This window comes from Balaenoptera ricei, chromosome 1, assembly GCF_028023285.1.
Source record: "Balaenoptera ricei isolate mBalRic1 chromosome 1, mBalRic1.hap2, whole genome shotgun sequence".
Lineage (NCBI taxonomy): Eukaryota > Metazoa > Chordata > Mammalia > Artiodactyla > Balaenopteridae > Balaenoptera > Balaenoptera ricei.
In genome coordinates this window covers 96065097-96092560 of record NC_082639.1, presented here as the reverse complement: position 1 = coordinate 96092560, position 27464 = coordinate 96065097, and the positions used below count along the sequence as shown (strand labels likewise).

The window sequence follows — 27464 nt, the reverse complement described above, 5'->3', positions numbered from 1 at the left end:
AACGTTCAGGAGGCAGCGTCCGCGGGGGAGGAGGCCTGCCCTCCACGGCTGCCCTTCTAGTTCACTACCTGCTCACTTCCTTCCGTCTGGGTCGAGCTTTCTGTTTTTTCTCTTTATGCACTCTACCTTCACACCCCCCCACCCAGTAGCACCAGGGAAGGAAGCCAGGGTTTCTTGGTCTCTTACTATGCACTGTGAACTGTTCTAAGCACTAACATGTGCCAACTCATTTAATTCTCATAAAAGCTCAGTTAGGCACAAACCATTATCATCCTCATTTTGCAGGCAGGGAAACTAAGGCTCAGAGAGATTAAGTCACTCAGTCTGGTTCCAGGGTTTGTGTTCTTAACAACTCCCCTCTATGGCCCCCATGTGAACTCCCTATCTAGTTTGTTGAACAGACCTTCGAAAAACACAAAACTTGGTAACAGAAGTAATGTGGCAGAGCACACAGCTGGCTAGAGTATGGGTAGTTGCTTCGTTTCCGACGGGGAAAAACACGAGACCGCCCAGAGGAATGAAGTTAGGATGTACCTAGTCACTGAGCACCTTTCAATTCCCACCAGCCTCTCAGCCCTCCCTGCCTCCTGAATTCTGCTCCCAGGACGGGACTCAGCCCTAAGGGGCTGGGCTGGAATCCTGCCTGCTCTGTGCAGCCTCTCCAGCCATACAAGTCCCTCCTGTCCTGGTGAGAAGCATACTTTCCTGCTAACGGCCACATCTTCGTTGGAAATGCCAGGATGTGGGCTCAGTACTGAGGCTATTTGGGGGACACTGCTGGGGGTGTCAAGAGGATATCTGAGTCCCCTGACCTGGCGCTTCCAGGGCCCTGCCTGCTCGTGTTTTCCAGAGACCAGGCCTCCCCCCTCTGGAAGGAAAGGGCCCCACACAGGAGGACAGGATGACAGTGCTCAGCCCGCACAGGACTAGTTTTATTCAGTAGCATGGGGAACTGAAAAAACAAAGCACAAAATGCTACCATATTTACAGTTACAATCAAACTGTACAATCAGATGGTTAGTATCGAGTTAGCATCCAGCATCTTTGTATTTTTTTAAGTCAAGTCATCAGTAGTAAAAACCAGTTAAGTTTTTAACCCTTTGCAGGAATTGCTGACGGGAGAGGCCAGGGAAAGAATCCATGGCAGAAAAGCCAGAGACCAGCCTTACAAATGAGAAATAGGAACACTTTGTCTACTCATAGCCTCTTTCTAGCCACCTGCTCCACAGGAAAATGGGTGACAAGTCTGGAATACATGCTCAGCATAAATGGTGACTCAGATGAACAGCAGTTGGCAAAACTGAGGAGGGAGAGGAGAGGTGGGGAGATGACAGCCTGGAGCAAGGGGAAGGGCCTGAGGCCCCCTCGCCAGGACTGCTGGGTACACACCCGACCTGACTGATGGCCACATCAGACCCCCCCTGGGACTGGACCCATCCCAACACAAAAAGCAAATAAATAAAAAATATATATTAACTCTCTCTTCGCAGGGAGCTGGGTGGTGAGGGGGAGAAAGAGGAACAGGGACCTGGTCCTTCGAAGAAGAGAGCCAATTCCAAGAAGGGGATAAAAATAGAACATGTCTCAGAGGCCACAGCAGGTCAGTGGGGTTTGTCTGGTCTCAGAGGAGGGCGAGTGGACACTGGAACCCAGACCGGAGACCTGGGCTGGAGACAGCATGGGGCAACCGGGCCAGCCCCATCTGTCCTCTTCCTCCCTGTCCCACCCGCACAATAGCAAAGAAGCGCAACTTAACACATGACTGGCCTTCCCCAGCATGGGGCGGGCAGGGAAATGAAGCACTTTTGGGTCAGCGAACTGAGCAAACACCCGGGCTGCAGCGCACGGCCAGAGTCCAGGGAAAGGAGAGGGGCTGGGGTGGCCCGGCCGCCACCCAGGGGCGCGGGTTCCCTTCAGAATGTGTTCATGCAGCATTTGGGGGTCTGGGGGCGCTGAGTCCTTCTGCCCCCTCTCCGGACAGGGCTTTTTCAGTTCCTGGAAGGGGCGGCACAGGCGGGGTGAGGAGTGCCCTCGGCCCTGCGCCCTCACCGCACTGAGGCCTGCCCGGTGCGGCCCGCAGGGCTTGATGCCCTGGGTGCGTGTGGCTTTGTCCTTTCCTTTTGGTGATGGCAAACGAGGGGCAGGCCCCCAAGAGTCCCTCTCCTCCCAGAGGCACAGCAGATGGGAAACTGAGGAGAGGCTGGGAAAGCATCCTGGGAGGTCCTATCCTCTTTGGGGAGGGAAAGGGGAGTCAATTTCCAGCGTATAAAAAAAATTAATCCCTGAAGTCATGAAGAGTGGAGTTCCTTTTTTAAAATTTCTTTTTTCCTCTTTTCTGAAAAACTTTGTCTTGGAGATGTTGGCCCCAGGGGTCCAAAGTGCAGTGAGGGGAATGGTGGGGGAGGGAGTTGGCACTAGATGGCCTTGGGTGGGGTGGGTGCCCCTCCCGGCAAGGCCCAGGCTCCTCAGATGGCTGTTTCGTCGCTGCTGCAGGCAGGCAGGGGGGGCAGGGGGGGCAGGGGCGGGATAAAGCACAAGGCAGGAGTGGGGGCATGAGTGCAGCTGAGGAACGTAAGGGAGCCTCAGGGTGTAGGAACCACCGGCCCAGGGTTAATGCAGGAAGTTAAAGAAGAGAAATCTGGAGAGGCAGGAAAGGAAAGTGACAGAAAAGGCAGACAGAGGGTTAGTCGGAGCAGAGGAGACAGTGAGAAGCTTTCACCAGAAGAAGGAAACAGAAAAGCAACCCCGGCTCCCCACCCTCCCTCACTTTGCCCGATGCTGGGCTGGGCTGACCCCACAGGGCACCATGTTTGTGGGCATGTGGCCTGAAGGGACCTGCGCCACACTCCACTGCCCACCAGAGCGGCCTGGGGAGGCCTGGAGGCGGGGCCTCTGCGGGGCTGCACCCTGTCCCGCCCACCCAGCCACACTCACTCGGAGCCTGACGAGTCCTCATCCACCGTGCCTGCCTTGATGCTCATGGCGATGGGCATGACCCCATTCAGCTGTTCCTGGAGGCTCTGCCGGGGTGGAGGGCGGGGAGGGGGCCCACCCCGGCTGCCCTCGCTGGCTGAGGAGCCCCGGGAAGACCCTGTGCCCTGCTCCAGGGGTAGCCGCAGGAGGCTGCTCTTCTCACTGATGGTGGGCAGACACTTCTTCTTGAGGATGCCTGTGGGCCGGAGTGCGGGTGCCATGAGGAGCAGGTGGAAGGAGCATGGGGCTGCCCTCGAGAGCCCCACCAGCCACAGGCCAGTGTGAGGAGTGAGGTTGCTGATGGGGGAGCATGCAGCTGAGCATAGCCTGCTCACCTTTGTGAGGTTGGGCAGAAGGGCCTGGAAGGGGACCCAGGGACCCCTCCCGAGGCAGGGCATCTCCATTCTCCCGCGGCCGCTCCTCAGAGGCCCCGTTGCCACCACTGTCCTTTGCTGTGGTCCCAAAGTCTCCTGGCCAGGGAACCTTCGCGGGCCCCAGGCCCCCATCTGGTGGAGAAAGGAAGTAGATGAGGCCCAGAGAAGGCAGACAGCTAGGAAAGTCACCGCCCTAGTCTTGCTTCCTAGGAATCCCAGCCCCTCTGCCCTCCCACTGCCCGCAAAGGCCACAACCCTGCGCTGACCCACCCTTGGGGGTACTGTGCATGGGCAGTCTCTCCGCCCCAGGCCCCAGCAGGCTGTCCCAGCCCGGCTCTCCAGGGAAGGTGGCCTCCGCCTCTTCCTCCTCTTCCTCCTCCTCGCTATCTGATGAGTGGGTAGAGGCATAGGAGCCACTCTGGTCATCTTCCAGGGACAGGTCACTGTCGGAGTCTGTGTCTGGATCTAGGAAGTGGGGGAGAGATCACAGGCAGCCCATCCGCCACTGCCCACCCTCAACCAAAGTTAGGCAGCTGTGCCTCCACCACCACTGGCCGTCAGGAGGTTCCGTCCTCACCGTGCTGCTGGTCTTGACCTTCCAGGAATAGGCCACCAGGGTTCCCCAGGCCAGGGGGCCCTTGGCCAGGGTTCAGTGTGGACTCCTCCCTAAGAAGACAAGACATGCTGGAGGCATCAGCCTGGCCCCTCGCCCAGTGTCCCATTCTTCTCTGTTCTGGGTTTTCCAGTTCCTGCCCCATGTTCCTCACTGCTTCCACTTCAAGCTGCCACCGTGTCAGCCATGGTGTGTGCTCCCCAACTCCTAGCAGCCTGGCCTGGGTCTAGCATGCCAGGTGCTCTTCTCCCCTCCCCAACTGTCCCATCACCAGAGCTCACCTCAGCAAGAAGGGGATGTAGCTGGGCTGACTCTTGCCTGAGCGGCTGGCGCTGTGCAAAGAGCCTGCTGAGTCTCCATAGGGCTGGTAGAGCCTTCCATCTGCATAGGGGCTGGGGCAGTTGTAGGACTAGGCAGGGAACAGAGAGGTCAGTACATGGGGGAGCCGGAAGGGGTGGCCCCAGGAAAGTGGAGGGGCCGAGGGAGCTTGCCCTAAGTTCTACCCCGCCCCCCCCCCCCCCCCGCATGCCCAGGACTGAAGAGACAGGCCCCACGTCTTTGCTGCCCCCATTTCAGGGCCTAGTAGTGTTGTAGCTCTGCCATAGCTGTGCCAGTTCTACGCACCCCGAGTACCCTGGACTCGGCTGTATAAGGGTTTGCTGGCAAAAGATGGCACCAGGAATTATCTCCTGAGAGCATTCTGGGAGACAGAAGATTTACCAAGATGCACAAGGGATTCTCAGGTGTGGGGCATTTATGACCTGATTACCTGTCTTGGTCACTCCCTCATCTATTCTAAGCTCCGCTCCCATCTCTCTCAAGTCAAAATACCCCTCCCCAACCCCAGGCCCCTTCTTCCAAGGCCACACATACCATTTTACCACCCCTTCCTCCTTCCAGGAAAGGATGTAAGGATGGAGAAAAAGTGGGACAAACGCACAGCCTTTGTCCCTCCTGCCTCTTCCCCCTCAACTCCCCATGACCCCTTCACCTCCCTGACCCTGGCTCCCTCACCGAGGTCAGGGTGGACTTGGTGGTCAGAGCAGGGTCAGAGCTGGGCTTGCGGCTGCAGGCAAACTTGAGTGCTTTCCGGACCTCCTTGCTAAGCACCACATAGGAGAGGAAGATGAAGGGGCCCTGACAGGCAAGAAGCAGCAAGTGTCTAAGTGCTTATTAAGGCACCTCGTACCCAAGCTTCCCACCTACAATTCCACCGGCCTCCCACAGGGCATGGGTCGGACCCGGTACCTGGATGCAATTGGAAGCAGCAAAGAGGTAGTGGAAGAGGAGGGTGTCACTGTTGACAGAGAGCAGTGCCAGTAGCCACGTGGCGCTCAGCAGCAGGAGGACAGCGAAGGAGGGCCGCAGGCCCGAGCTGGGGAGGGGGTGGGCTGTGAGTCTGGCCGTGAGGGCTCCCGTGCCGATGCCCGTCCACTGCCAGGGCACCCACACCCCATACTCACACAGGGCCTTTCTTCTCAAAGCCCTGCCGCTGGGCAGCACAGGACGCCCGGGCCGCCAGGATGTACAGGAAGACACTCATCTAGCAGGGGAGGGGGACGTGTGAGGGGGACCATCAGGGGACAGACAGCTTCCACCCCACCCTATGGAGGCCTCAGCAGTTTCTAAAGGGGATCCTGAGGTCACAGCCTGCTCGCCCCCAGCCGCTTTCCAGCACTTACCGAGACAGCAAAGGCCACGGGGCCGGCAAAACTCCAGATGAGCGTATCATAGATGGACAGCCAGCAGAAGTCAGGGTTCCCATAGCCCTCCGGGTCCAGGCCCACGGCTAGACCTGGTGACAGCAGCGGGGAAGGGGTGATCAGGGACTTGGAAATCAGGCAGTCAAGTGGGCTCCTAGGGCCAGGTGCAGGGGATGAAGGCTTCTGCCCACCATCTGTCCATGCCGTCCTCTCCAGGATGGGGGACCCTGTCCCTGAGTGGGGGTGTCAAGAGCTGAGTTAAACCAGAGGGATACTTGTGGAGAACCTGGCCCGGGCATAGGGATGTGGGCCTCTGGGCCTGGGATGGGAGTGGGAGAAGGTGGCATGAAGATGGACGTAGGCCCTAGGGATGTAGAACCTCAAGGCCCGGGATCGGGGGTGGGGGTACCTGTGATGAAGGCGGGCACACCCCAGCCTAGCATGTAGTAGAAGCGCATGGGGCCGGCATTGACGTCGCGCACCTCGGTGAGCGCCCGGTACAGGTGCAAGGCCTCCAGCAGAGCCCAGGAAAAAGTGCAGAGGTACAGGAAGTGCAGCAGGATGGCGATGACTGTGCAGGCAAACTGAGGGCCCAGGCCGCGCCCAGTCAGTGACCAAGGCACACCCAGAGTGTGGGTCCTGCTCTTGCCAGACAGGCGAGGAGAGCCTGGGTGTTGGGAGGTGCTTCAGGGGGAGTCTGGGCCAGAGGAAGGTATCTCTCGGGTGCTGGGGAAGTAAGGGGGAGCTAGAGAGGCGGAAACTGGGGGCCAGGCACTAGGCTGGCTCTTTATCAGTCACTACTGCAGGAGCAGGGATTGAGGGGGCCATTGGGGAGGACGCATATGGGAGCCTGTGACGGCGGGACACTGGGGAAGGTTTCTGCATGAGGAGGAACATCTTACAGGGAGGTCAGCCTGGTTGATTCCCAGGAGGAAGACCAGCTGAGCTAGGCCCAGGGCGGCAGTCAGGTTCCGTCGGATGCCGTGCTGGTTGGAACGCAGGGCACGCAGAATAGTGAGGAAGAGGAAAGTGAGCAGTAGGGCAGCCAAGGTGACCCCTAGGGCCACATAGGTCAGCGTCTTCAGTGGCAGGATCTCCCCATTCTGCAGGGTGGGTGGCAGAGAGCCAGAGGGATTAGGAAGGGCGGGGCCTGAGCACCTAGTCCAGTGCCCTTGGCTCCCACCCCCAGCTCTGCAGCTACCCCTGGTGGGTCCAACCTCCCGCCTAGACACGTCCATGAGCACAGCGAAGCTCGTCATGTGGTTGCACTGGCAGCTGACGTGGCTCTCGTTGCGGAAGACGACTTCGCAGCCTCGGGCCGACCAGCCACCTGTGCCACTGACCCTGCATGAGGGAGGCAGGGTCAGGAGACAAGAAGGGTGGGGTGCCCAGGGGCCTGAGCTCTCCGCCCAAAGCCTTGGGGGCAGGGCAGTGCAGGCTCACAGGATCGAATGGTTCCAGAAGACACAGATGGGCTTCGTCCGCTCCTCCGTCTCCAGCAGCCGGAACTGCACCGTGACTGGCTTGTCCAAAGCACGGGGCAGAAGCTCCTCGTCGTCATGGACGCTGATGCTCACCACGGGCGTGTTGATGACAGGGCGTTTGGGAACTCTGGCGCGGGGCAGGCGGGCACACAGTCACCACGGTAGTTGCGTGACTGGAGGATGCCCCTAATCACTCTGAGATGCCCCCAACCCCTGGCCCCTCTCTGTGCCTCACCCACTCAACCTGCCCCCCCCACCACTCCTCGTCTCCCCAGCGGCTCACCTCAGGCTGCGCTTGTCTGGGTCGTAGTTATGGGGCAGCAGCCCGGCCAGGGTGCGGTAGATGATGACACTGGCCACCGCCTCACCCTGACTCAGCTCCGGGTGCCGCCGCTGACGCCGTGCCAGCTCCTCTGGCTCCTGGGCCTCTCCAGGGCCCGCGGGCCTGACCACGGGGGCCGTTTCTGGGATGGGGACACTGTCCACTCAGCTGGGTCCTGCGCAGATGCCCCGGCCTGGCCCCTGACCCACCCGTTGGCCCCCACTGACCTCTGAAGACGGACTCAGGCAGAATGACCGTTGTCTCGAGGTCCGGGGGCCGCTCCCCTCTCAGTGCCTCGTAGCGGGGCAGCTTGGCCCCAGCGAAGTTCCCCTTGTCCAGGCGAACTACAGAGATGACTAGGGAGAGGTCACAGGTCAGACCCCCGGTGAGGTGGGCAGGCCCCTGGCACAGCCGCCCTTACCAGAGACTCTCCCTGAGCCCTCCCACCCAGGCAGCAGCCTCACCGATGTTGGGCGTGACGATGGTGAAGGGGCTTAGGTAGGTGTGCCGCATGTTCTGGGCCAGGGCACTGGCGTAGGCCTCATAGTGCTGGAGCAGCCAGGCGGTGCCACCCTCTGTCTGCTGGATCAGCTCCCAGTGCCGCTTGTTGGCTGCATCCAGGAGGGCGCTGCCTACCCGCAGCAGATTCTGGGGGAGGGCACGGTCACCGTGGGCTGTGCCTGCAGCCTCACTCCTCGTCCCCACCACCAGGCCCTGGCCTGTACCTAGACCAGCCCTGGCTTGCCCCCCACCATGCCCTCCCTCTAATCCTTCCTCCTCAGTCTCTAAGAGTTTCCCACACAGATGTTATTAGATGCTGGTTCCTCCCTGTCCTGGCACGATGGGCAGGGCCTCTCCTCCGAGAAGCCTGATCAGACCAGGCCCCAGTACAAACATTATTTTCTACGGGCGCCTTGCTATGAAAAGGGTTAGGAAGAGGTGCTCTAAATTACCCATATGCTGGGCCATGGCTCAGGGGGTCTCATGGGGGCCTCATGCCGGCTGGGAGCTCCCCAAAGGCGGGGGTGGGGAGTGCCCCCCACTTTGCCCCCCGGTGGCTAGGAGCAGGCTCACTCACTGTGACCTCCACCCACCCAGCCATTCCTGCCCCCTCCAAGCCCCACCTCGGTGAAGTGCACATCCTGTGTGGCGGACAGCCCGAAGCCTCGCTGGGTGCTCTCGTGGGCCAGTAGCCGAGTGGCCAGCTGGTAGGCCACCTTGACGTCACTGCCGAAGTAGCCAGCCGTGTGTTGGGTAGCATTACGCAGAAGCAGGGCCAGCCGCTGGGAGCGCCCCGAGTCCAGGCCTGACTCGTTTCGCTGCAGCCGCTCAGCCTGGGACCAAGATAGGCTGGGGGGTCAGCACAGGAGTGAGGTACCCAGAGAGTAGAACTGAACTCTAGAGTAAAAGGACTCAGGAAAGGGGAGAAATGGCCTCCAGGCGGGGGCCCTGGGAGACAGGAGCTGGAATTCCAGAGTCCCCTTTCTCAAAGTTGGGGAGGCGGGCAGGTCATACTGGGCAAGGGCAAGGGGTGGGGGTAAGGCGATGGAGATGAGAAGTTCCACTTACAAAGCCCTTCAGCTCTGAGAAGGTGACTGATGTGCAGTTGAAGAGGTTTGAGGGGAGCCACCCTCTGTGCTCGTCACAGTGGCGCACAGCAGTCCCTGGGGGAAGGCAGCCAGGAGGGCAGGCCTCAGGGAGAGACACAGGAGGCTGCCGAGACCTGGCTGAGTTCTGCTGGGGGCCAGCCCCTCATAGGCCAGAGACAGGCGACAACCAAACAAGGGCCCTGCCGTCCCGTACTGCAGGTGAAAACAGGGAGACGCGTGTGGAGAACACCAGAGCCAAAACCTCTGTAGGATCAGCCCAAACAAGGGCTACAGGAGCACAGGGCACGTGGTCCCCTCGAGCCCCCAGACGTGGCTGTCCCTCTCCAGCCACCACCTTGAGCTCTCTGCCACTCATTCTCTACTTCTGAACTCTGCTCATCGTCAATCCAAGGACCAGCGCCAGCCCCCATCCTGCGGCTGGGTCCCCTGGGACAGCACCTCACCTCCCCTATTCCCCAGACCATCTTTCTAGTGGCATAACTCCAGTACTAGGTGGTGAGCTGAGGACTGGAACCCTGTGTGACTCATCTTTGAATCTCTAGCACCCAGCCCTGTGCCACGCACACTGCAGGTTTTTTAGCACTTTTGTTATGAGTCCAAGATATAGGCACCTTTCATTTAGGCAACCTTGGGAGCAGGGGAACAGTGAGCCAAGGGAGCATGGGATATGGAGTCCCCAGGACCTGGAGGCTGGAAAGTGGGGTCCTATGATCAGTAGCCAGGGGCTCCCCACCCTCACCCCACTGATGAAAGGCCAAGTTCTCAGTCTCACATTCTGGGCCTCCAGCACCTACCAAAGGAGCCTTTGGGGCAGGGGGCAGCAGCAGGCAGTCCGAAGCGGGTACGGGGCCACCAGATCCCAGCCTCGATGGCCCGTGGGCAGCTGTCATAATTCACTGCAGGGAAGCACACACCGTCACTCAGGAGCAACTGTCCCCCTACAGCTCTGGCCAGGCTCCCCAGCCCTCCCTGTGCAACCTCAGGCCTGCAACCAGCCCCTGCTCCTGGCCTCCCTGGGACACGAGGGCCTGGCACACAGCAGGGAGGGCCACCCATCTACCGGAAGAGCCCTACCTTCACAGCCGTTGGTGGTGACCTCAGCAAAAGGGTTGTCACAGCGATCACACTGGCGCCCAATGACACCTGGCTTGCATGGACACTGGCCATCCTCAGGGTCACAGACTCGGGACAGAGAGCCCGTGGGGTAGCAGTCACACAGCAGGCAGGCAGGGCTGCCAGGGGGCCGGTAGTGGTTCTCCTGGGAGGGAAGAGGGAGGATGGGGTCACTGGCTCAGGCTCTCTTCCCTGGATGCTCATGGATCCTTCACTGTGGCCCCTCTGGAGAGAAGCTCCCTGACCTCAGGTCCCCACCAAGAATGGTACATTCAAAATATGTAACAACTGGTAATGTTTTGGAGTTTAATCTATCAATGAGACACCAATCAGAACAGGCTGCAAACAACCAGTATAGCTGACCCAGAGCTCCCTGGTTAAGTTTAGGTCCTGGACGCCCCACACCCCAGACACACGAGGACAAACAGCCCCTTGCCTGCCCTAGTGGAGCAAAGGCACATAGCTCCCAGCTCTCTGTGGGGAGGCTTCCTTCACTGCCGCCCCCCCAAGAGCCCAGGAGGTACAGAACAGAGGCCAAGGCAGCCACTGTGGAGGCCTAGGCCGGGGCTGTCACCTTGCAGTGGCACTCGCCGCTTGTCTTGTTGCAGTCCGGATCGAAGCCTTTGCTGACGTCACAGTTGCACGGGCCACACGTGGGGTGTCCCCACCAGCCTCGGGGGCAAGGCTGGTCAATCCTGCGGAGAAGGACCAGGCAGGAATGGGCTCCCTCTGCCACCCGTCTGGCGTAGCCACGTGTGGCCCTTCTGAGCCTGGCTGCGGCTCAGCCAGGTTCTCAGTGCTCTGAGGGACACACCAGACACAGGCAGTGCCACTGGGACCTGCTGCTGCCTGCAATGGTCCACTTACCTGGTCTCACAGTATGGCCCAAGGTAATTTTGGGGACACTCGCAGATATAGCCATGGGGGTCACTGGGCTTTCGGGTACACACGGACTGATGCTCACATGGGTTCAGGTCACACACGTTAGTACAGTTGTCACCATAGTAACCTGGGACCAGAAGGACAGGAGAGGCTCAATCCCCACCTTCCCCTGGCACTTTCTTCAAACCTGCCTTCATCCGTCTTCTATTCTGAGCAGCTATACCAGCTGACGCTGGCTTTGTAGTGCAGGAGGAGAGGCTCAGAGAGGTGATGTGACTAGCCCCAGGTCACACAGCTGAGCCAGAGTGAACCTGAGCCAGAGTGAACCGTTGCCGCCCCGCACTTGCTAACCTGCCCCATTTCCCTGGATCCCTGGCATACCTGGATCGCAGCTGCAGGAATAGCTGTCCCAGTCGTCACTGCAATAGCTGTTGGCAGGACATGGGTTCGAGTCACAGGGGTCTGGCAGGCTACAGCCCGGCTCCACATTGACGCTTTCCCCACGGCTGGGATCCAGGCTGCTAACACCCTCGGGCGTCTCGCTTACCCGAACACCCTGGGAGGGACAAGGTAGCGTTGGCCCTTTGTGGAGCGGGCCTCCAGCCTCCAGCTATTGGAGATGAGAAGGCAGGGCAGGAGGCTTACCTGCAAACAGCCCCGGAAGCCGCGGGCCACACCACTGGCCGGCCCAGGCACTCCCCCGACGGTAATGTTGCTCAGGTGTAGCCCATGCAGCCGGGGGCCCAGATTGCCCTCTGCCCGCTGCTGCCCATAGTCGAAGGACAGGATGGCGTGGCCGGGGCCCCCACTGGCTCCCAGTGCCAGCTGTGCATGGTGCCAGTCGCCATCATTGGCCCGGCCTGGCTCCAGCCGGAGAGACGAGGCCTGGAGCCCAGTGCCCTCCACGCTCAGCACCACGTGGCCCTCCTGAAGCTGGCACCAGAAGAAAAGAGGGTCAGCAGACTGCCTTAATCGGCTCTTCTTCCAGCCCACCGTCCTGCTTCCTGGACCACCAAACCCATCCTGCTGCCCAGCTGAGGCCGGAGAGGAAAAGGTATTATTTCCCTTGGGCCCAAGAGATGGCAGCAGTGATCCACCAAACGAACCTAGCTGCCTTTTCTTTCCAGGGAAAGGCCCCGCCCAGCCATCTCTGACCAACCCTGGCCAGGGCCCGCTTGCCCCACCCCTCTCTGCATCACCTGCAGGGTGATGGTGCTGCGCCCCCTGGTGACAGCCTGCAGCAGGACGCCGTCGGCCTGGCGTGTGCGGAACATGAGGCTGAGGTGCCAGGGCTGAGAGATGGGCAGTGAGAGGCCATGCCAGGCCACCAGGCTGCTGCCCAGGAAGCGCTGTGGGTTGGCCATTTCTGGGGAGACAGATAAAGACAGACTCTGAGAGGCGGAGCGCCCAAGTGCCCCAGGGGGTATGATGCTCAGCAGGGGCGGCTCCCGGGGAGGCAGGGCACTGTCCCTCCTAGTGCCCACTCTCCACGGCAGCCCCGCCCCCCAGACCATTCACCTGCCCTGGGCCCGCACCACACTGTGCCCAGGCCTGCCTCTGACTGGGCCCTTTGTCTCCCGTGCTACCCTCTCAGGGCTCTGCCCAGACACGCTTTTCTACCCACAGCCCAGCTCAGCTGGGCCCTGCCCAGTGCCTGTCCGGACCCTGCCAGCGTTCCCAGCGCTGCCGACAGCTCCCAGGCCCCGACCTCTGAGGGCTGCCCCCCTACCCTGGGCACAGCTCTTGCCCCCGAAGCCCAGAGGGCACTCGCAGCTGAAGGCATCCCACTGGTTCACACAGGTGCCCCCATTGTGGCAAGTGTTGCTGTCACACACGTTCTTCTTGGCAGGGCAGCCTAGAGTGGAGAGAAGGGCGCTCAGGTGGGGGCTCCCAACAGAAAACCTGTGGCAGTGGCTGGAAGGGGCTCCGAGACCCGCCACGTGCAGGGGTCCCCGCAGCAGGCACACCCCTCCTCTCTGCATAGGGCCCCTGGCCTCGCCCCTACGCCAGCTCCCATACCGGGCACGGTGCCATTGTTGGCAATGAAGTCGGCCATGTCGACGTGGTGGCTGTCCACCTGCAGGTTCCTCATGCAGCCCACGAAGTGCCGGGTTCGGACAGGGAAGCTCTCAGGCAGGTCAGGCACCCCGCCGAGCAGCAGGGGCCCTGTCAGGTCCAGAGACCTGGGGGAGCAAAAATGGCTGCGACATGAGGGAGAGTGGGGTGCTTCCGGCTCTTCTTCCTCCCTGAGCCCTGCCGCCAGGCCAGGAGCCCAGGGGGCCCTGCAGAGCAGCCAGGGGAAGGGGAGCCTCAACCCGGAGCTGCTCTCATCTGATACCCGCCCCTCCCCGGACCGCTGCACGAGGCCCGGCTCTAGTCCCCCAATCTTGCCCGCTGCCGCCTCCCACCCCAGCCCCCGCGGAGGGCTGAGCAGGGGCAGAGGGAAGCAAGGTGAGGGAAGACCCCCGTCCGAACTGGTCCCCATTTCAGGGCCCCCAAAGGCCCCCCTACAACCCTCCCTCCCTGACTGGCCCACGCCTCACCGCAGCCCCAGCCCTCTCCCCTGCTTACTTCTTGCTGCCACCCTGGGTGCCCTGGGCAGCACAGGAGTAGTTGCCCAGCACAGCTCCGAAGCGCAGGGCCACCCCTGTGTCACAGCCATCCACGGTCACCACAGCCACCTTCTGCTCGGATGGGCCCTGCGGGAGCCCTGTCTGACCCAACAGCGGCTGTGGACACGGAAGGGCAGAGATGGGAAAGAGTGGGCAAGAGCCACTCAGGTCATGGGCCAGGCACTAACTCACCCCCTGTGTGTACACACACACCCACATATACGTGTGTGTGGACACAAACACACATGCACACTGATGTGTGCTCACATGACTTACGTGCTTTACCTTCCTCAACGTCTACTCAAGTTTCTGCCTAATAGAACAGGAAGCATCTACACCACCCAGCGGAATGGGAATGCCCAGCAAGGTGGCAAGTTCCACCCCTCCCTTCCCCCCTTTCATCCAGTAGTGCTATGACCAGCCCCTGGGGAGGCAGTGCCACCCAGGTCTGGGTGAGCACCTGAGCCAAGGACAGAACCCTCCAGCTTCTGGAGGGTTCTGGAGGGTCAAGCCCCCTCCCACACCCACCTTATTGTAGTACTTCAGCTGCACTGTGTGCCACTGGCCGTCACTGACCCCTCCGGGCACGAACGGGGACACGGTGGTGGTCGACTCCCCTGGGGAAAGGACCCAGGTGAGCTGGGACACCAGATGAGGGCTGGGAATGGGGAGGGGATGCACATGGTTGGGCTGGGCCCAGATCTGGCTGGGAGAGTGTGTGACTTGGGGTCAAGGGCCGAGAGACGCGGGGCCTCTAGGAGATGGGCAAGGACATGGGGCAAGCGGGATCACCTGCAGAGAAGGTGAGCTGGACCTGCTCCTGGATCACCTCGAGGGCCACAAAGTCATGCTTCTCGTTGAAGCGTCCATTGTACAACAGCAGCCCATCACGCTCCTTGGTGGCAAACCTGAGTAGGAGTGGGCGATGGGGGCATGCAATGGGGCACCCACCTGGATGCCAGCACCCCAGCCACCTAACCAGCCCTGATCCTACTCAGGACTCTCCAGAGGGCTGACTCCTTGGCCGAGGCTATGGGCCATGTGGCTAGAGTGTGGAAGATGAGCCCAAACCAGGACCAGAAGCAAAACCCTGGCATCCTAGCTCCCACCCTTGAGGGTGGGGTGGGAGGAGCGTAGACGGCCCTGGTGGGTGAAGGAGGCCTGCTGGCCAACTGCACAAGCAATTCCAAGTGCAGACCTGGCTCTGCCAACAACCTCTTCTGGGCACTTTTGCTGCCTGACTTCCCACCTCGTCTGCAGAACAGGAGGCACCGGACTCCCCCCCAACCCCGCCCCCTACCCCCAGCACCCAGGAACTCACGAGAGGGCCAGGGTGAAGTGGAAGCGCTGGCGCAGGCCCCGGAAGGTGATGAAGGAGCGGGCGGGGAAGCTGCGCGTGGTCACCTGGCAGAAGGGCTTCTCAAAGTCTCCGGATGGGCAGTCGCACTTGAAGCCGCCCACCAGCAGGTTGACACAGGTGCCCCCATTCTTGCAGACACCCGGGGTGCAACGGCCTGAGCGGGCACTCACCTCACAGTGCTCACCTGGGCAAGAGGTAAGGCAGGTGAGCCCCAAGTGCCTGGGGAACTGGGACTCCTTTGCATCCAGTGATCCCTCCGTGGTCTCTTGTGACCCCCATAATACCCCCAAACTCTCCCAGGCATCCCCATTTCCTCTCATGTGCAAACTCAGCCATTCTGTGCTGTGCGTGGCGCACTGGGCTGTTCTCACCACAATCCCGTATACGGCTGTCCTGCGAGTTCCTTGAGGCTCCCAGTCCCTTCCATACCCCTGTTTGGACCTCGAGAGCACAGGCCCACGAGGTCCCTGATTATAAGGGCCAGGTCCTAGCGGCCTTTGTTGTCATGGCTACCAAGCAAGCTTGGGGGTGTTCTGGCCCCTTCAGGGGTGAATGCACATGGAGGGAAGGGCCTGCAGGACAGCATGAGGGCTGGTGCCAACCCCTGCCTCCTCCCTCCCTCCCACTGGTGCTTTTGTCCCTGTCAGGCACCAAGATCAGTTTCCCTCCCTGGGGATAAGACCAGGCTTCCACTTGGATTTGTCGTAGTTATGGGATGGTGTGGGCAGGAAGCTGGGGACTTTCCAGAAATGGGGCAGGGAACTCCCACCCTGAGCCCTGGGGTCCAGACTGAGGACCTCTGTGCACTTGGGAGATGCTGAGAGAGTAGGGAACTGAGCCCTGGGAGCAGACCAGGATTCAATGGAGGAGATGAAAATTCCAATATCAGATGGAAAAATCCACCCTTTTCTCTCCCTCCCCATTCCCAGATTCTAGAGATAGGTTCTCAGCTCCAGTGCCTAGTGACAGGCTCTAGTTTCCATGGAAACTGTTGTTCGCCTACTCTAAGCACCCCCCTACCCCATCCTCCTGGACAAAGACTTCCCTCCCCTCCCCCAAGCCCACCCCTCTGCTCCCCACCCGCCCCTCCACCCACAGTAGCAGCTGAGAGGAGTCAAGTCTGGCAAGTTCTGGGCAGGAAGATGCAGCAGGGGTGGCAGTGGGGCTTGCCTACCACTGCTGGCAGAGCCAGTGGGCATAGCTCTGGAGGAGAGGGAGCAAGCCCTAAGGCATCTGGGAAGGAAGGGCCCATGGAGGAGAGAAGGGGATGTCCTGAGGAAAAACGGGAGCCTGCAGGGAGGGGTCAGGAGCACAAAGCAGAGGCAGTGAGCATCCCAGGGAGAGGCTTGGGACAGGATGTGTAAAGACCCCTGGAAACAGGCCAACAGGGAGCCCTCTTGGTCAGGACCCTGTTTTACACACCTGGGCAAGGGTGAGGCTATTCTGTTCAGGGTCACACACAGGTGCGATAATCTGAAAACCACTATCCCCACACCCAAACCCTCCAGTTTCCCCAGCTCTTCTGTGCCTTCCCCTCAATACCTAGGGAGAAAAGCACTTGCTGCAGCTCAGAAAGGTAACTCACTCAGCAGTGGGGAGCGATCAGGTACCAGGCCCAGCCTCATCTCTAATCCAGATGAGACCTGGAGCAAGTCACCTGATCTCAGCGTTCCCTTAAATCACAGCCAACACTTCCTACAGGCCAGCTCTTTACCCGTATTAAATCAGTCCTCACAACCACCTTATCATGTGAATAGATTCATCATCCACTTAAAAATACTAAGGCACAGAGAGGTTAAGTAACTTGCCCAAGGTCACCCAGCTAGTATTGTCAAAGCTGGGATACAAGTGCAAGCAGCTTGGCTCTAGAGCTAGAGCTGACCTCAGTTACACCACCTGGGGATGGGGCGTGGGGGGTGGGTAGGTGGCCGAGAAGAAGGGCTCCCCTCTCTGCCTTCCTCAATAGGTGGTTGTGAAAGAGCAAGTGGGACTTGTGAATGGCCAGTGTACCCTGTACCTTACTCTGGAAAAGAACGACGCCACCCCTGTCCTTAGCCTGATTGTGCTGGCACCGCGGCATTAGCCCCCCAGAGCCGCCCCCAGGGGTCCCCCTCCCTAGGTGAGGGCTCACCGGTGTAGCCATCGCGGCAGAGGCAGGTGTAGCCACCCTCACGGCTGCGGCAGCGGCCGTGGGAGCCGCAGGGCCGCGAGTAGCAGAGGTCCACCTCCGTCTCGCAGTAGTCGCCCGTGAAGCCAGGCGGGCAGCGGCAGCGCAGCCCCCCGACTGGGTGAATGGGCCGGAAGAGCACGGAGGAGGAGGCGATGAAGGGCGCGGAGGAGTCGAAGCGCAGCACCGACACGCAGCGCATGTAGTTCTCGCAGGGCTCGCGCAGACAGATGTTGTCGTCGAAGGGCAGCACGCGCTGCGCCGAGATGGCCGTGAGCAGACTGCGGTTGAGGTACAGGCGCTCCTGCAGGTCCTCAGAAGGCAGGAAGGGAGGCCCGCCCCCGGGGCCTGGCGGCTGGCCCACCGACAGGCTCACATTGAGGATGTGGCCGCCCGGGGCGTCGGTGTCCCGCTGCACGTTGAAGACCACCACGTGGTCTGGAGGTGTGGCCAGCGTGGCGGCCACGGCCTGGATGAAGAGACCCAGTAGGGGCGACAGGAAGCGCTCGGGCGACATGTCCTCCAGGCGCAGCGTGATGCTGTGCGTGAGCATCTCGTCGGTGATGATGGTGACGCGCAGTGCGCACTGAGCGGTCACACTGTGCACGCCGTCTGCGGAGAGGTGAGACGGTCAGCACCTGGGGAGGGCAGGGTTGCCAAGCCATAGACCTGGCCCCGGGCAGGAGCAGCCGGAGGAGGGAGTGAGTGCGGGCTGAAATCCCACCTGCACACTCCTGCATTGCCCAGTTGCCAAGAAAGGGTCCTCTTTTCTAATTGGCATAAAGGTGCCCTAGGAGGTATGTGTACCTCACCTGAGGGAGAGTCACTCTGTGATGGCTCAGCCCGCATGGGCACTTAAAGGGATTGATTTTCAGAACTTCTCATTGCATACTTCCCAGAAACCCTCTGTTGTGAAGCACGGGCACATCTTTTAATATTTGTGCACCTTTCGCTGCCCAAGCCACAGGTCCTGCTCCCTTATACCAGACCAGGTGCCTTCCTGCACAAGAATCTTATTTCGCCTTTTTCTTACCTTCCTACAGGGCCCAGAGCACCATGAGAGACCCACAGATAAAATCCTTCTGCCCCCTCAGCCTCTATTTCTCAACACTACCATAACTCTGACCCTGGCCATGTTCCCCCTCCCCCACTGCAGTAGAGAATGGAGGGTGAACTGGGTCAGTGGGCCACCCAGTCCCCCTCCCACTGAGCCCCATGGCTGCTTGGGCTCAGGCCCGCTATCCCCATGGCAACGCCCCACACAAAGCATTCTTCCCGCCCAACTCTCTGGGCTGCAGAGGGTAGCCTGTGGGGCCCCACCCCAGGAAATCCAGCTGAGGCACCTTACGGGTGGTAGCACCGCCCACTGGCCTGATGCTGTGGCGTTCAGGGGGTCAGAGATGGAAGGGCCTGGGCAGCTCTCCACCCTGAGCCCCAGACAGAGCCCCACTGGGCTGACCTCTCCTCCGGCCCTAGGGCCTCTGGCTACTCATGGCCCACTTGGCTAACCGCATTACAGCCGAGTGCCTGCCACACCCCCAGGCCACACACTCACTTATAAACAGCTAAGTACTAACACTCTGGCATCTCACTCCACCCACACACCCTAAGCCCCGAAATACCATACACACCTGAATGCACAAATACATGGCAATGGATTTTATTTAGCTCAAAATGAAAGCTGGAGGCCAAGGGGAGTGGGAAATGGCTTGGCAGGGCTATAAGGGATATTCATATTTTTTATTTACTACAATGTCCTACACATAGTAGGTGTTCAGTAAGATGTTCATGAGAATTTATTTGGTCTCCATAATGAAGAAATGGTCTTTGAAACACAGCAGGAGGGGCCCAGGTAGCTATTAAAAAGGACACCCTAGCAGGAATGGGACAGGAGTTGGTGTTTCTGGGGTGGGGTGGGAGTAGGAAAGGGATCTGGGAACAGATCCTGCTTCTGTGTCACAGCGACTTGAGGTGGCTTACTGCGCTGGCGGCTGGGAAGGCTAAAGCCAGACACCCATCTCAGCCATGTCCTCGGCCCACTGCCCACCTGCCCTCCAGCCTCATTGCTTGAGAATGCAAGGCCCGCCTGCTCTCACCAGCAAGCCTGTTTGTCATCACTCACTTTTGCTCCTCCTTCTCTTGACTTGCTGCTACTGAACAAGCTGTTCCTTCCTACCTGGCCTATCCAGACACCAGCCCACGGCCCTCCTGGTTTTCTAACCCACTCTAAACTCACCTTTTCCAGGAAGCCTGCCCAGATTTATGACCTCAGGCTCTACTTTTCTCCCTCTTTCAGACCCCCCTGCACTTAGTTATGGAGCTGGCACAGGGCTCTTGTGTACCTGGTGCCCAGTAATTCCTCGGCGGGATAGTCCCTCCAGGCAGAATGCAGCCCAAGAGTCCACACAGAGTACTTCTAACTAATCAGGGAGGGGAGGGGGCAGTCAAGAGAAACCTCACCACCACTCAGCCCTGGGAACAAGCACTCCTCCCTATGTCTCCCCTCCGTCATCCCAGGCCCCGCCTGTGCCCCTTGCCCAGTGTGTCTCTGTTGCTTCCCATCTGGTCCACCATCTGTGGCCACCTGCCCCCTCTGCTATTGTCCCCCATCCCAGCAGTCAACCTACGGCTCTCTGCTTCTTCTTTGTTCCTCTCTCCTGCCTTGACCTGGGTCACCCCTCAGGTGCCAAAGGCAACGGTGGAAACAGGGGTGGGGGGTGCATTACCTGAGCCATCTTCCTGGGAAGAAAAGGGTTGGGATGGGCCCTGACTCCAGGAAACCCCATCTGTGTCTAGAACCCAACCTGCCACACCTGGAAAAGTGCCAAGTCCCAGACTGTGGCAGAATCAGACTCCAAGCCCCTCTTCCCCTGGCAGATGTGCCAGTGGGAGTTGTAGGCCTGGAGGGGGTCTGCCACTCTGGGGAATGACCAGGCCATGGACAGGAGCTCCTGTGTGTCCTAGCAGGTAAGGAAGAGGCGAGGAGAATTCAGGCTTCAGGGGAGCCATCCGGCCCAAGCTGGGGCAGCTGCAGCCACAGGGAACAAGAGAGGGGGAAATCAGAGAGGCATAAACACAGAGACCAAACAGGGGAAGACAAAGGCCCAGGAAAAGAGCCAGCAGCGGAGAAAGTGGGAAAGCAGGAGCGAGTCACACAGGAGATGGGGAGAGGGCAATGGAGGGGGCAGTGCAGAAGGGCCCCCAGGGGCAGAAGCGGGAAAGAAAGAAGAGACAAAGAACAAGAGAAGGAAAACAAAGGGGCAGTAGGAGTCAATCCCCCTCACCCCAGCCTGCCTGAACTTTGGGGTTGCCGTGGTGACTGCCTCCAAGGGTCAGGGCTGAGGGGAGAGGGTGGGGCTAGGGCTGGAGGGTCAGCTGAGGCCTCCCCCTCTATTCTAGGGGAGCCGAGGTCTGGGGCTCTGCTCTAGTAGGAGCACGAAGGCTGGGTGGGGCCTCTGCCCATCCCTCCATCACCTAGGGCGGACTGGGAGGCCCTTCCTCTCCACTCCTTCCCCCTGCCTCCCAGCACAGAGAAGGACGAGACAGGGGAGCTCCAGCTCCCGCTTACTCCTCCTGGAGAGAAACTGAGGCTTCAGGATGCACAGAGGCCTGTCCGTGACCTCTAAAAGCTCATGTGCCCTGGCTCCGATGGCCACCTGAGGAGTGGGGAGGGGAGTCATGCGTCCCCGGAAGGACCATGAGTGGAGGGGAGGTGCTGAAGCCACACCCTGTGTCTTGCACGCCTCTCACTCCCATCCTGGCCCAGACTCCCCAGGGTGGAAGTGAGGCCCGGCAGGCTCTTCTCTTTCTCCCCTCCCTGATGTGTCTGGAGTGAGGGTACCCTGACCCACCCATCCCCAGGGCACAGCAAACAGTGAGCCCTCATGAGGGTCCCAGTTGTTCCCAGGCTTGGGGAAGGGGTTCAGCAACCTGGGGCTGGCCCCCTCCTTGCTGCTGCTGCTGCCCACTCCCTGTAGCTGACAGAAGAGACAGGATGTCGTCCCCACCCCAACTCTCCTCCCCCAGCCCTTCTGTCCAGGGAGTCTGCAGGCTGAGCGCTTGGCCAAGCAGCTGGAATGCCCGGCCTAGGTCCGGGCCAGGCTCCCATGCCCCAGGATTCTGTTCTCTCGCCACTGGATCAGGGGGCTCTGCCCTCAGAGGCCGCCAGTCCCCTGGCTCATTGTGGTCCCCACACCCCATCCCCTGAGCCCAGGCTCTCACGGCCCGCAGGGAAGGCCTGGCGTCTAACAACAGCCAGCCCGTGGGGCAGCAAGGGGGCCCGGAAGGCTGCAGCCTGCCCCGGGCTTGCAGCCCCTCCCCCAAGCCGGACCCCGAACCACAACCTCTGACAGTGGGGTCTGTTTGGAGAGAGACAATGAGCTGTGGCCTCACTTCCTGTGGGAGCTCTGAAGGGGGAGCCGGGCCGGGCTCTTTCTGCCTGGAGGGAAAAGAATGTCCTAGACAAAGTCCCCCTCAGCCGGTCTGCGGCTCAGCCGGGAGCCAGAAGGGGCCCGACTGCAGGGTCCTGACCCCGAAGTGGCAACCCTGTGCCCCACGGCCTCAGCTCTGTCAGAGGCTGTATGAGATCACAGGGGGACCCCGGTGGGCGGGCGTGAAGGGGCGCTGAGCAGCCGGCTCGCCTCTCCTGGCCACGGTCCTCTCCATCCCTCCCCCAGCTCTCCGGGACCCCAGTCCTCCACGCGCCTTTTTTCACAATTCTTGGCAGCCGTCACCAGGGCAGCCTCATAACACTTCCCCCACCACGTCACAGGCTGGTAGGCAGGGGGCGGCCCACCGAAGCAGCCCAGCCCAGCCTGGGGCAGCGGGCAGGGCCAGCACAGCTGCCAGGATTTCTAGGGCTCCTTCCCAAGCTGCTTCTCACCCCTCAACTGCCGGGCCAGTACCGGGGACAGAGGCGGGTCAGCGGTTCCTCCTTGAATGGCTCTGCAGGCCCTCCCCCACGGGCCACCCCCATCCCCACGTCGCCTGGGCCCCTCCTTACCTGACACCAGCACGCTCATGATGGCCTCCAGAGGTCGGTTGTTATCCAGCGCCCGACTCAGCCTCAGCTCGCCCGTGGACGCGTTGAGCAGGACCAGGCTGAGTTCGTTTCCCCGCTCGAAGCTGTAAGTCAGGCTGTCGGAGATGTCAGGGTCGTGGGCAGGCACCCGGCCGATGGCACCCCCCGGGAAGCTGCTCGAGCGGTTGGTGACATAGTTGTTGAAAAGGATCTCAAAGTTGCCCAGCACCGGTGGGTTGTCATTGCGGTCAAGCAGGCGGACGTGCACTGTAGCCCGGCTCACCAGGGGAGCCGACGTGGCCTGGATGACCAGGATGTATTCAGGCCGGTCCTCGTAGTCCAAGTCCACCAGAGCGGTCAGCTCCCCAGAGAAGATGTCCAGCTGGAAGACCTCAGGGATGTTGCCCTCCACAATCTGGTACATGATCTGGGCGTTAGTGCCTTCGTCAGGGTCCGTGGCTGTGACCCGGGCCACAGCCAGCCCAATGGGGCTGTTCTCTTCCACAAACACATCAAACTCATCCTGCTGAAAAACAGGTGGATTGTCGTTCACGTCCAACACAGTGACCGTCACGTCCATGGGCGTGCGAGCTGGAGGCATCCCCTTGTCCACTGCATATGCCCGCAAGATGTACTGGGCCACATTTTCACGATCCAGCCTCCGCAGTGTTCGCACAATGCCTGACGTGGACTCTACAATAAAGTCACCATCTCCATCATCGCCTCCTTGGAAGGTGTAGAAGACCCTGCCGTTAAGGCCAGAATCACGGTCAGTGGCTGAGATCTGCAGGACACTGGTGAAGGGGGGCACATCCTCATAGACACTGCCCTGGTAGGAGTCCCGCAGAAACTGAGGGGCGTTGTCATTCACATCATTCACCAGGATCTCCAGGTAGGTGGTGTCAGACTTCTGGGGAATGCCATTGTCCCGGGCAGTGATAGCCAGGGTGTAGGACACCTGGTCCTCGTAATCCAGCTCGGCCTGGGTGGTGACAGCACCTGTGTCTGCATCGATGCGGAACTGGGGGATGCTGTCCTCCATAAAGTAGGTGATGCGGGCATTCTCACCTGTGTCCTCATCTGTGGCACTGATCAGCACCACCGTGGTGCCTGCTGGCCGGTCCTCGTTAATATTCACCGTGTAGTGAGAGCTCTGAAATACGGGACGATGGGTGTTAGCGTCGGTGACATTCACCACCACTTGTGCCGTGTCCTGTCGTGTGCCATCGGAGGCAGTAACAGCCAGCACGTACTGCCGCTCCAGTTTGTAGTCCAGCGGCAGGGCGAGGGACACCAGCCCCCCCCCACTCTGGCTGGTGATGGAGAAGCGGTTTCGGGTGTTGCCGCTGGTGATCTGGTAGGTGATGACACTGTGGGCATCACGGTCCACGGCTGACACCGTCACCACGCTGGTGCCCACGGCCGCATCCTCGTTGAGCCGCACCGTGTACTCTGGTTGGGTAAAGGTCGGGTTATTGTCATTGACATCCAGGATGGTCACGCTGACACTGGCCGAGGCAGTGAGTGCTGGGGTGCCATGGTCGCGGGCTTCTACTCCAAAGCTGTAGAAATCAACCTCTTCCCGGTCCAGCTCAGCAGCCACGGAGATCCAGCCTGTGCCATTGTTGATGGTGAAGGGGAAGTCATGCCCGACCCCCGCAAGGCGGTATTCCAGGCGGGCATTGTCACCAGCATCAGCATCGATGGCCTGGACATGGAGAACCAGGTAGCCTAAGGGGACACTCTCCAGGACAGTAGCCTGGAAGGGGGTGCTGACGAAGATGGGAGCATTGTCATTGATATCCAGGACCTGCACTGTCACCAAGCCGGAGACGTTGGAGAGGGGGGGGCGGCCGCCATCCTGTGCCCGAACCCGTAGGGTGTATTCCTTGGTCGTCTCATAGTCAAGAGGGCTCACCACGTCCAGAGCCCCAGTCTGGGCATCTAAGTAAAACTGTCCCCGAGCGTTGCCACTCATGATGCTGTAATGCACCAGGGCATTGCTGCCCTTGTCTCTATCTGAGGCTGTGACCCGGAGTACCGGAGCTCCTGGGGTCACATCCTCCCGCACCTGGACCACATAGCGTTTCTCGCTGAACTGGGGGGCATTGTCATTATCATCCTCCACAGACAGGAAAACAGCAGCTGTGGCACTCCGGGGACCGGGGTCCCGACCCTGATCACTTGCTTCCACTGTCAACTGGTAGGATTCCACCTCTTCCCGATCCACAGGGCCACGGGTTCGGATTACCCCAGAGCGAGGGTCAATCTCAAAGACTTCAGAGGGGCTGCCCCCAGGCCCTTCCAGCAGGTGGTACAGAATATTGGCATTGGGAGGGGCGTCACCATCTGTGGCTCTGACGGTGAGCACCTCATAGCCAACCTCCAGGTTCTCCCTGAGGCTCTCCTTGTACTCCTGCTGCTCAAAAACAGGGTCGTGATCATTGGTATCAGTCACCAAGATGGTGAGCGTGGCCAGGGCACTGCGTCGGGGCATGCCGTGATCCTGCGCTGTGACCCTGAAGACATGGGTGCTCTTGGTCTCACGATCCAGCTCCTCAGCTGTGGTTACTGCACCAGTGATTGGGTCCAGGGAGAAGAAATGGTTGGAGCGGCTATCAAAGAGGGCATCCATAGTGTACTCAAGCCGACCTGCCTCACCCTCATCTGGGTCGATGGCCCGCAGAGATGCCACAGGGGTACCTGCTGGCTGGTTCTCGGGCACTGTGGCCTGGTAGCTGGGGGGCTGAAACTGCGGGGCTGTATTCACATTCCTCTTCCGACGTCCACCCATGGACGCTTCTGCTGAGCTTTCCCCTGCCCTGAACCCTGGGGTCTGCACCAGCTTACAGGACTGGCATCTCAGCCGTGGGGCCTTTAAGCACAGGTGCTCATGGGGCAGGGCAAGCTTGCCCTGTGGGGAAAGGTGGCCTCCAATGCCCAGAAGACGACAGCTCCAGGGGCAGCCTTCGGGCGCTGGCGGCAAGGGGATCTGGGCCCCGGATTCTGGACACCAGACCCTCAGACCATCGTGGTGGGGCACCAGATGGCCAGTCAGTTCCATCCCTGCATCCCTGCAGCGGCTGGTGTAGAGCCAGAGGTTCGAGGATGAGGCTGGACAGAGCCAGCCCACGGGAGCGCAGGCCCCCGAGGAACCGCGTCCCCCAGGCCCCAGGGAACGACAGGGCCCCACTTGGTCTCCCAGTAGTGGCGGCGGCAGCAGCAGCAGCAGTAGCAGCGGCAGCGGTGTTGGAAGTGGGGCGCGGGCCGCCGGGCTCCGCATCTCTCCCTCTTCCCGGCCGGCCGGGTCAACGGCGGCGGCGGCTCCTCCTCCCGCTCCTGCCCGCCCCGCCGCGCCTCATGCCCAGGCCAGGGCGCCAGTCCCCGGGGGCCTGCTCCTTGATGCCTCACCGGAGCCCCGGCTCCCACCGTTCCCTGAGCCGGGCCCGCGCCCCGGTCACACCGACCACCACGGGCTGGCGCCGCGCCTCCACTGGCACACCCGGCTCTCGCCACCTGCGCCCGCGGACCCCGCGCGCCCTTGGCCCTGCCGGCCCCCAGATCCTCGGAGTGTTCCTCGCTCCCGCGGGATAGCCCACCTGCTCCCGCGGAGCTGCGCACCCGGACGCCGGCCCGGCCCCGGCCGCCCCCGACGGCCCCGCGCCGCCCGCTCGTGTCCCGCGTCCCCGCCGCTGCTGCTGCTTCTGTCGCCGCGGCCCCGGGCCCAGCCCCACGCTCCCTCGCCTCCCAGGCGGGCGGGCGAGCTCTGCAGAGCGGCAGCGGCGGCGGCGGCGGCGGCGGCAGCGGCGGCTCATTACCATAGACCTGCTCGCGCCGCCGTCGCCTTAAAGTGGCGACGCCAGCCGCACCGAAGGAGGTGGGCCCCACCCAGCGCCCTCCTCCGCACCAGTGCTGTAGAATTCAAGCAGTCCAGACCCCCTTTCCCCACCCCAGTCCCACCCCAGGCCTGCCCCTGGGCCGGTGCCAGATTCCTACAACAGTCTAGAGAGGAATTAACAATCAGAAGCCAGACAGCAAATGATAATAATGGTGGCAGTACCCTAAGTATGTTTAGAGGTTTTCAAAATCTTCTGAAGGGCTCTCAGAGGCCAAGTGCCCACCTCACGCCACCCAGCAAGGCTGGATACTGCTGGCTGCTGATTGGAGCCCTTGCTGCTGTCCCCTCCACAGGTCTGGGTCAGACTGAGTTAAAACGGCCCTGTTCAATAGTATAAAGCCTCTCCCATATGCCAGAGAGACACCCCACTTCCCTGCAAACACACAGTGAGGTCCTGAGCCCACACCTCCCCACACCCCTCAGCAAAGTTGTGATCTAATCAGGCTGCCCCTTTGGGGTCCAGCTGCAGAAGGCAGTGCAGAATGACCCCAGCCTCAGCTTGGATGCCACCTGGGCTTTTCAGGGGGAGGTAAGCTGGGAATGTCAGAGCAAAAGTCAGCTGGTATAAACATGCTAATATTAGCAGGTTCTGAGGGCCAGAGAGGGTGAAACTTGTACAGGGTCACAAGGCTGGATAGGGGTGGAGCCAAGTTTTAACTCAGGCTTCCTGGGTCCTAGACCAGTGGTTTTCACTGCCCCATAGGGCCTCTTGTCTGGAGACATGACCTCTTGCCCCCTCCCTCCTTCTCCATCAACGTCCAGCTGCCACTCCCCTCCTTCTACCCACAGCTTTGTGACAGCAAACAGCCCTGCCCAGTGCACGGGGCTCTGGAGCCTCTTCACAGAGCAGGCCTTCAGACTGGACCTGCCACTTGAAGGGGTGTGGGAGATTCCGGAGCTCCTGGAGAAGGTCCAGGCATGGAAGCTGGACCTTGAAGAAGAGCCAGGCAAGGGAGGTAGAGGATGATTCAAAGGGACTTCCCTGTCTCATACCCCAACCAGGGTCCCAGGGCCAACTGTGTGAGCAGCGAGGGGCTGGGGCTGGTGGTCTGAGGGCTGGCCTGGGGAGGAAACCAGGGCTTTTCTAGTCCCAGCCCACCCCCCTCTAGCTGTGTGACCTTGGTCAAATGCATGTGCCTCAATTTCCTTTTGTAAAATGAGGGGATCGAATAAGCTCAATAATTTCAAAAATTAATTTAGCGGTAGAATCCTTTTTTCAATGATTCTTTTCTAAAGTAGAAGCCCAGAATATAAAGCAGATAGTAGTGCTGCTGGGTTGAAGTGGGAGTCAGGTCTTGCCCCATCCCCACTGCTCCCCAAGGAGCACACCTCT

At 60.5% G+C, this 27464-nt stretch overlaps 1 protein-coding gene across 3 annotated transcripts; it reads right to left on the bottom strand.

Moving 5' to 3' along the window:
- Nucleotides 1–902: 902 nt before the first annotated feature.
- Nucleotides 903–26005, bottom strand: CELSR2 (cadherin EGF LAG seven-pass G-type receptor 2). 3 transcript variants are annotated; one of them, XM_059927128.1, is made up of 34 exons: nt 22216–26005; nt 17178–17825; nt 15008–15230; nt 14479–14594; nt 14215–14303; nt 13646–13803; nt 13094–13257; nt 12804–12929; nt 12274–12440; nt 11720–12007; nt 11456–11630; nt 11060–11201; nt 10767–10887; nt 10154–10337; nt 9874–9975; nt 9039–9133; nt 8594–8803; nt 7934–8117; nt 7697–7825; nt 7431–7611; nt 7107–7274; nt 6881–7007; nt 6566–6766; nt 6073–6247; nt 5643–5755; nt 5424–5503; nt 5209–5335; nt 4975–5097; nt 4242–4369; nt 3925–4013; nt 3618–3812; nt 3309–3479; nt 2935–3169; nt 903–2487 (listed from the first exon to the last, which is right to left on the bottom strand). In XM_059927128.1, exons 1-34 carry the CDS (start codon nt 25514–25516, stop codon nt 2466–2468), a joined length of 8757 nt encoding a protein of 2918 aa, XP_059783111.1. In that variant the 5' UTR covers nt 25517–26005; the 3' UTR covers nt 903–2465. The 3 variants fall into 3 exon arrangements, with proteins under 3 accessions (XP_059783111.1, XP_059783120.1, XP_059783125.1); XM_059927137.1 differs by having other exon boundaries at nt 903–2230; XM_059927142.1 differs by having other exon boundaries at nt 903–1995.
- Nucleotides 26006–27464: the final 1459 nt, after the last annotated feature.

What these genes read in the sequence shown, in the direction of transcription:
- CELSR2 (XM_059927128.1), bottom strand. Translation starts at nt 25,516, where the DNA reads ATGCGGAGCCCGGCGGCCCGCGCCCCACTTCCAACACCGCTGCCGCTG. An exon ending in CACCACCAACGGCTGTGAAG is followed by an intron (nt 9,976 to 10,153) that starts GTAGGGCTCTTC and finishes GCTTCCCTGCAG; the next exon opens with TGAATTATGACAGCTGCCCA. An exon ending in AGGATGTGCACTTCACCGAG is followed by an intron (nt 8,118 to 8,593) that starts GTGGGGCTTGGA and finishes GCCCTCCCCCAG; the next exon opens with AATCTGCTGCGGGTAGGCAG.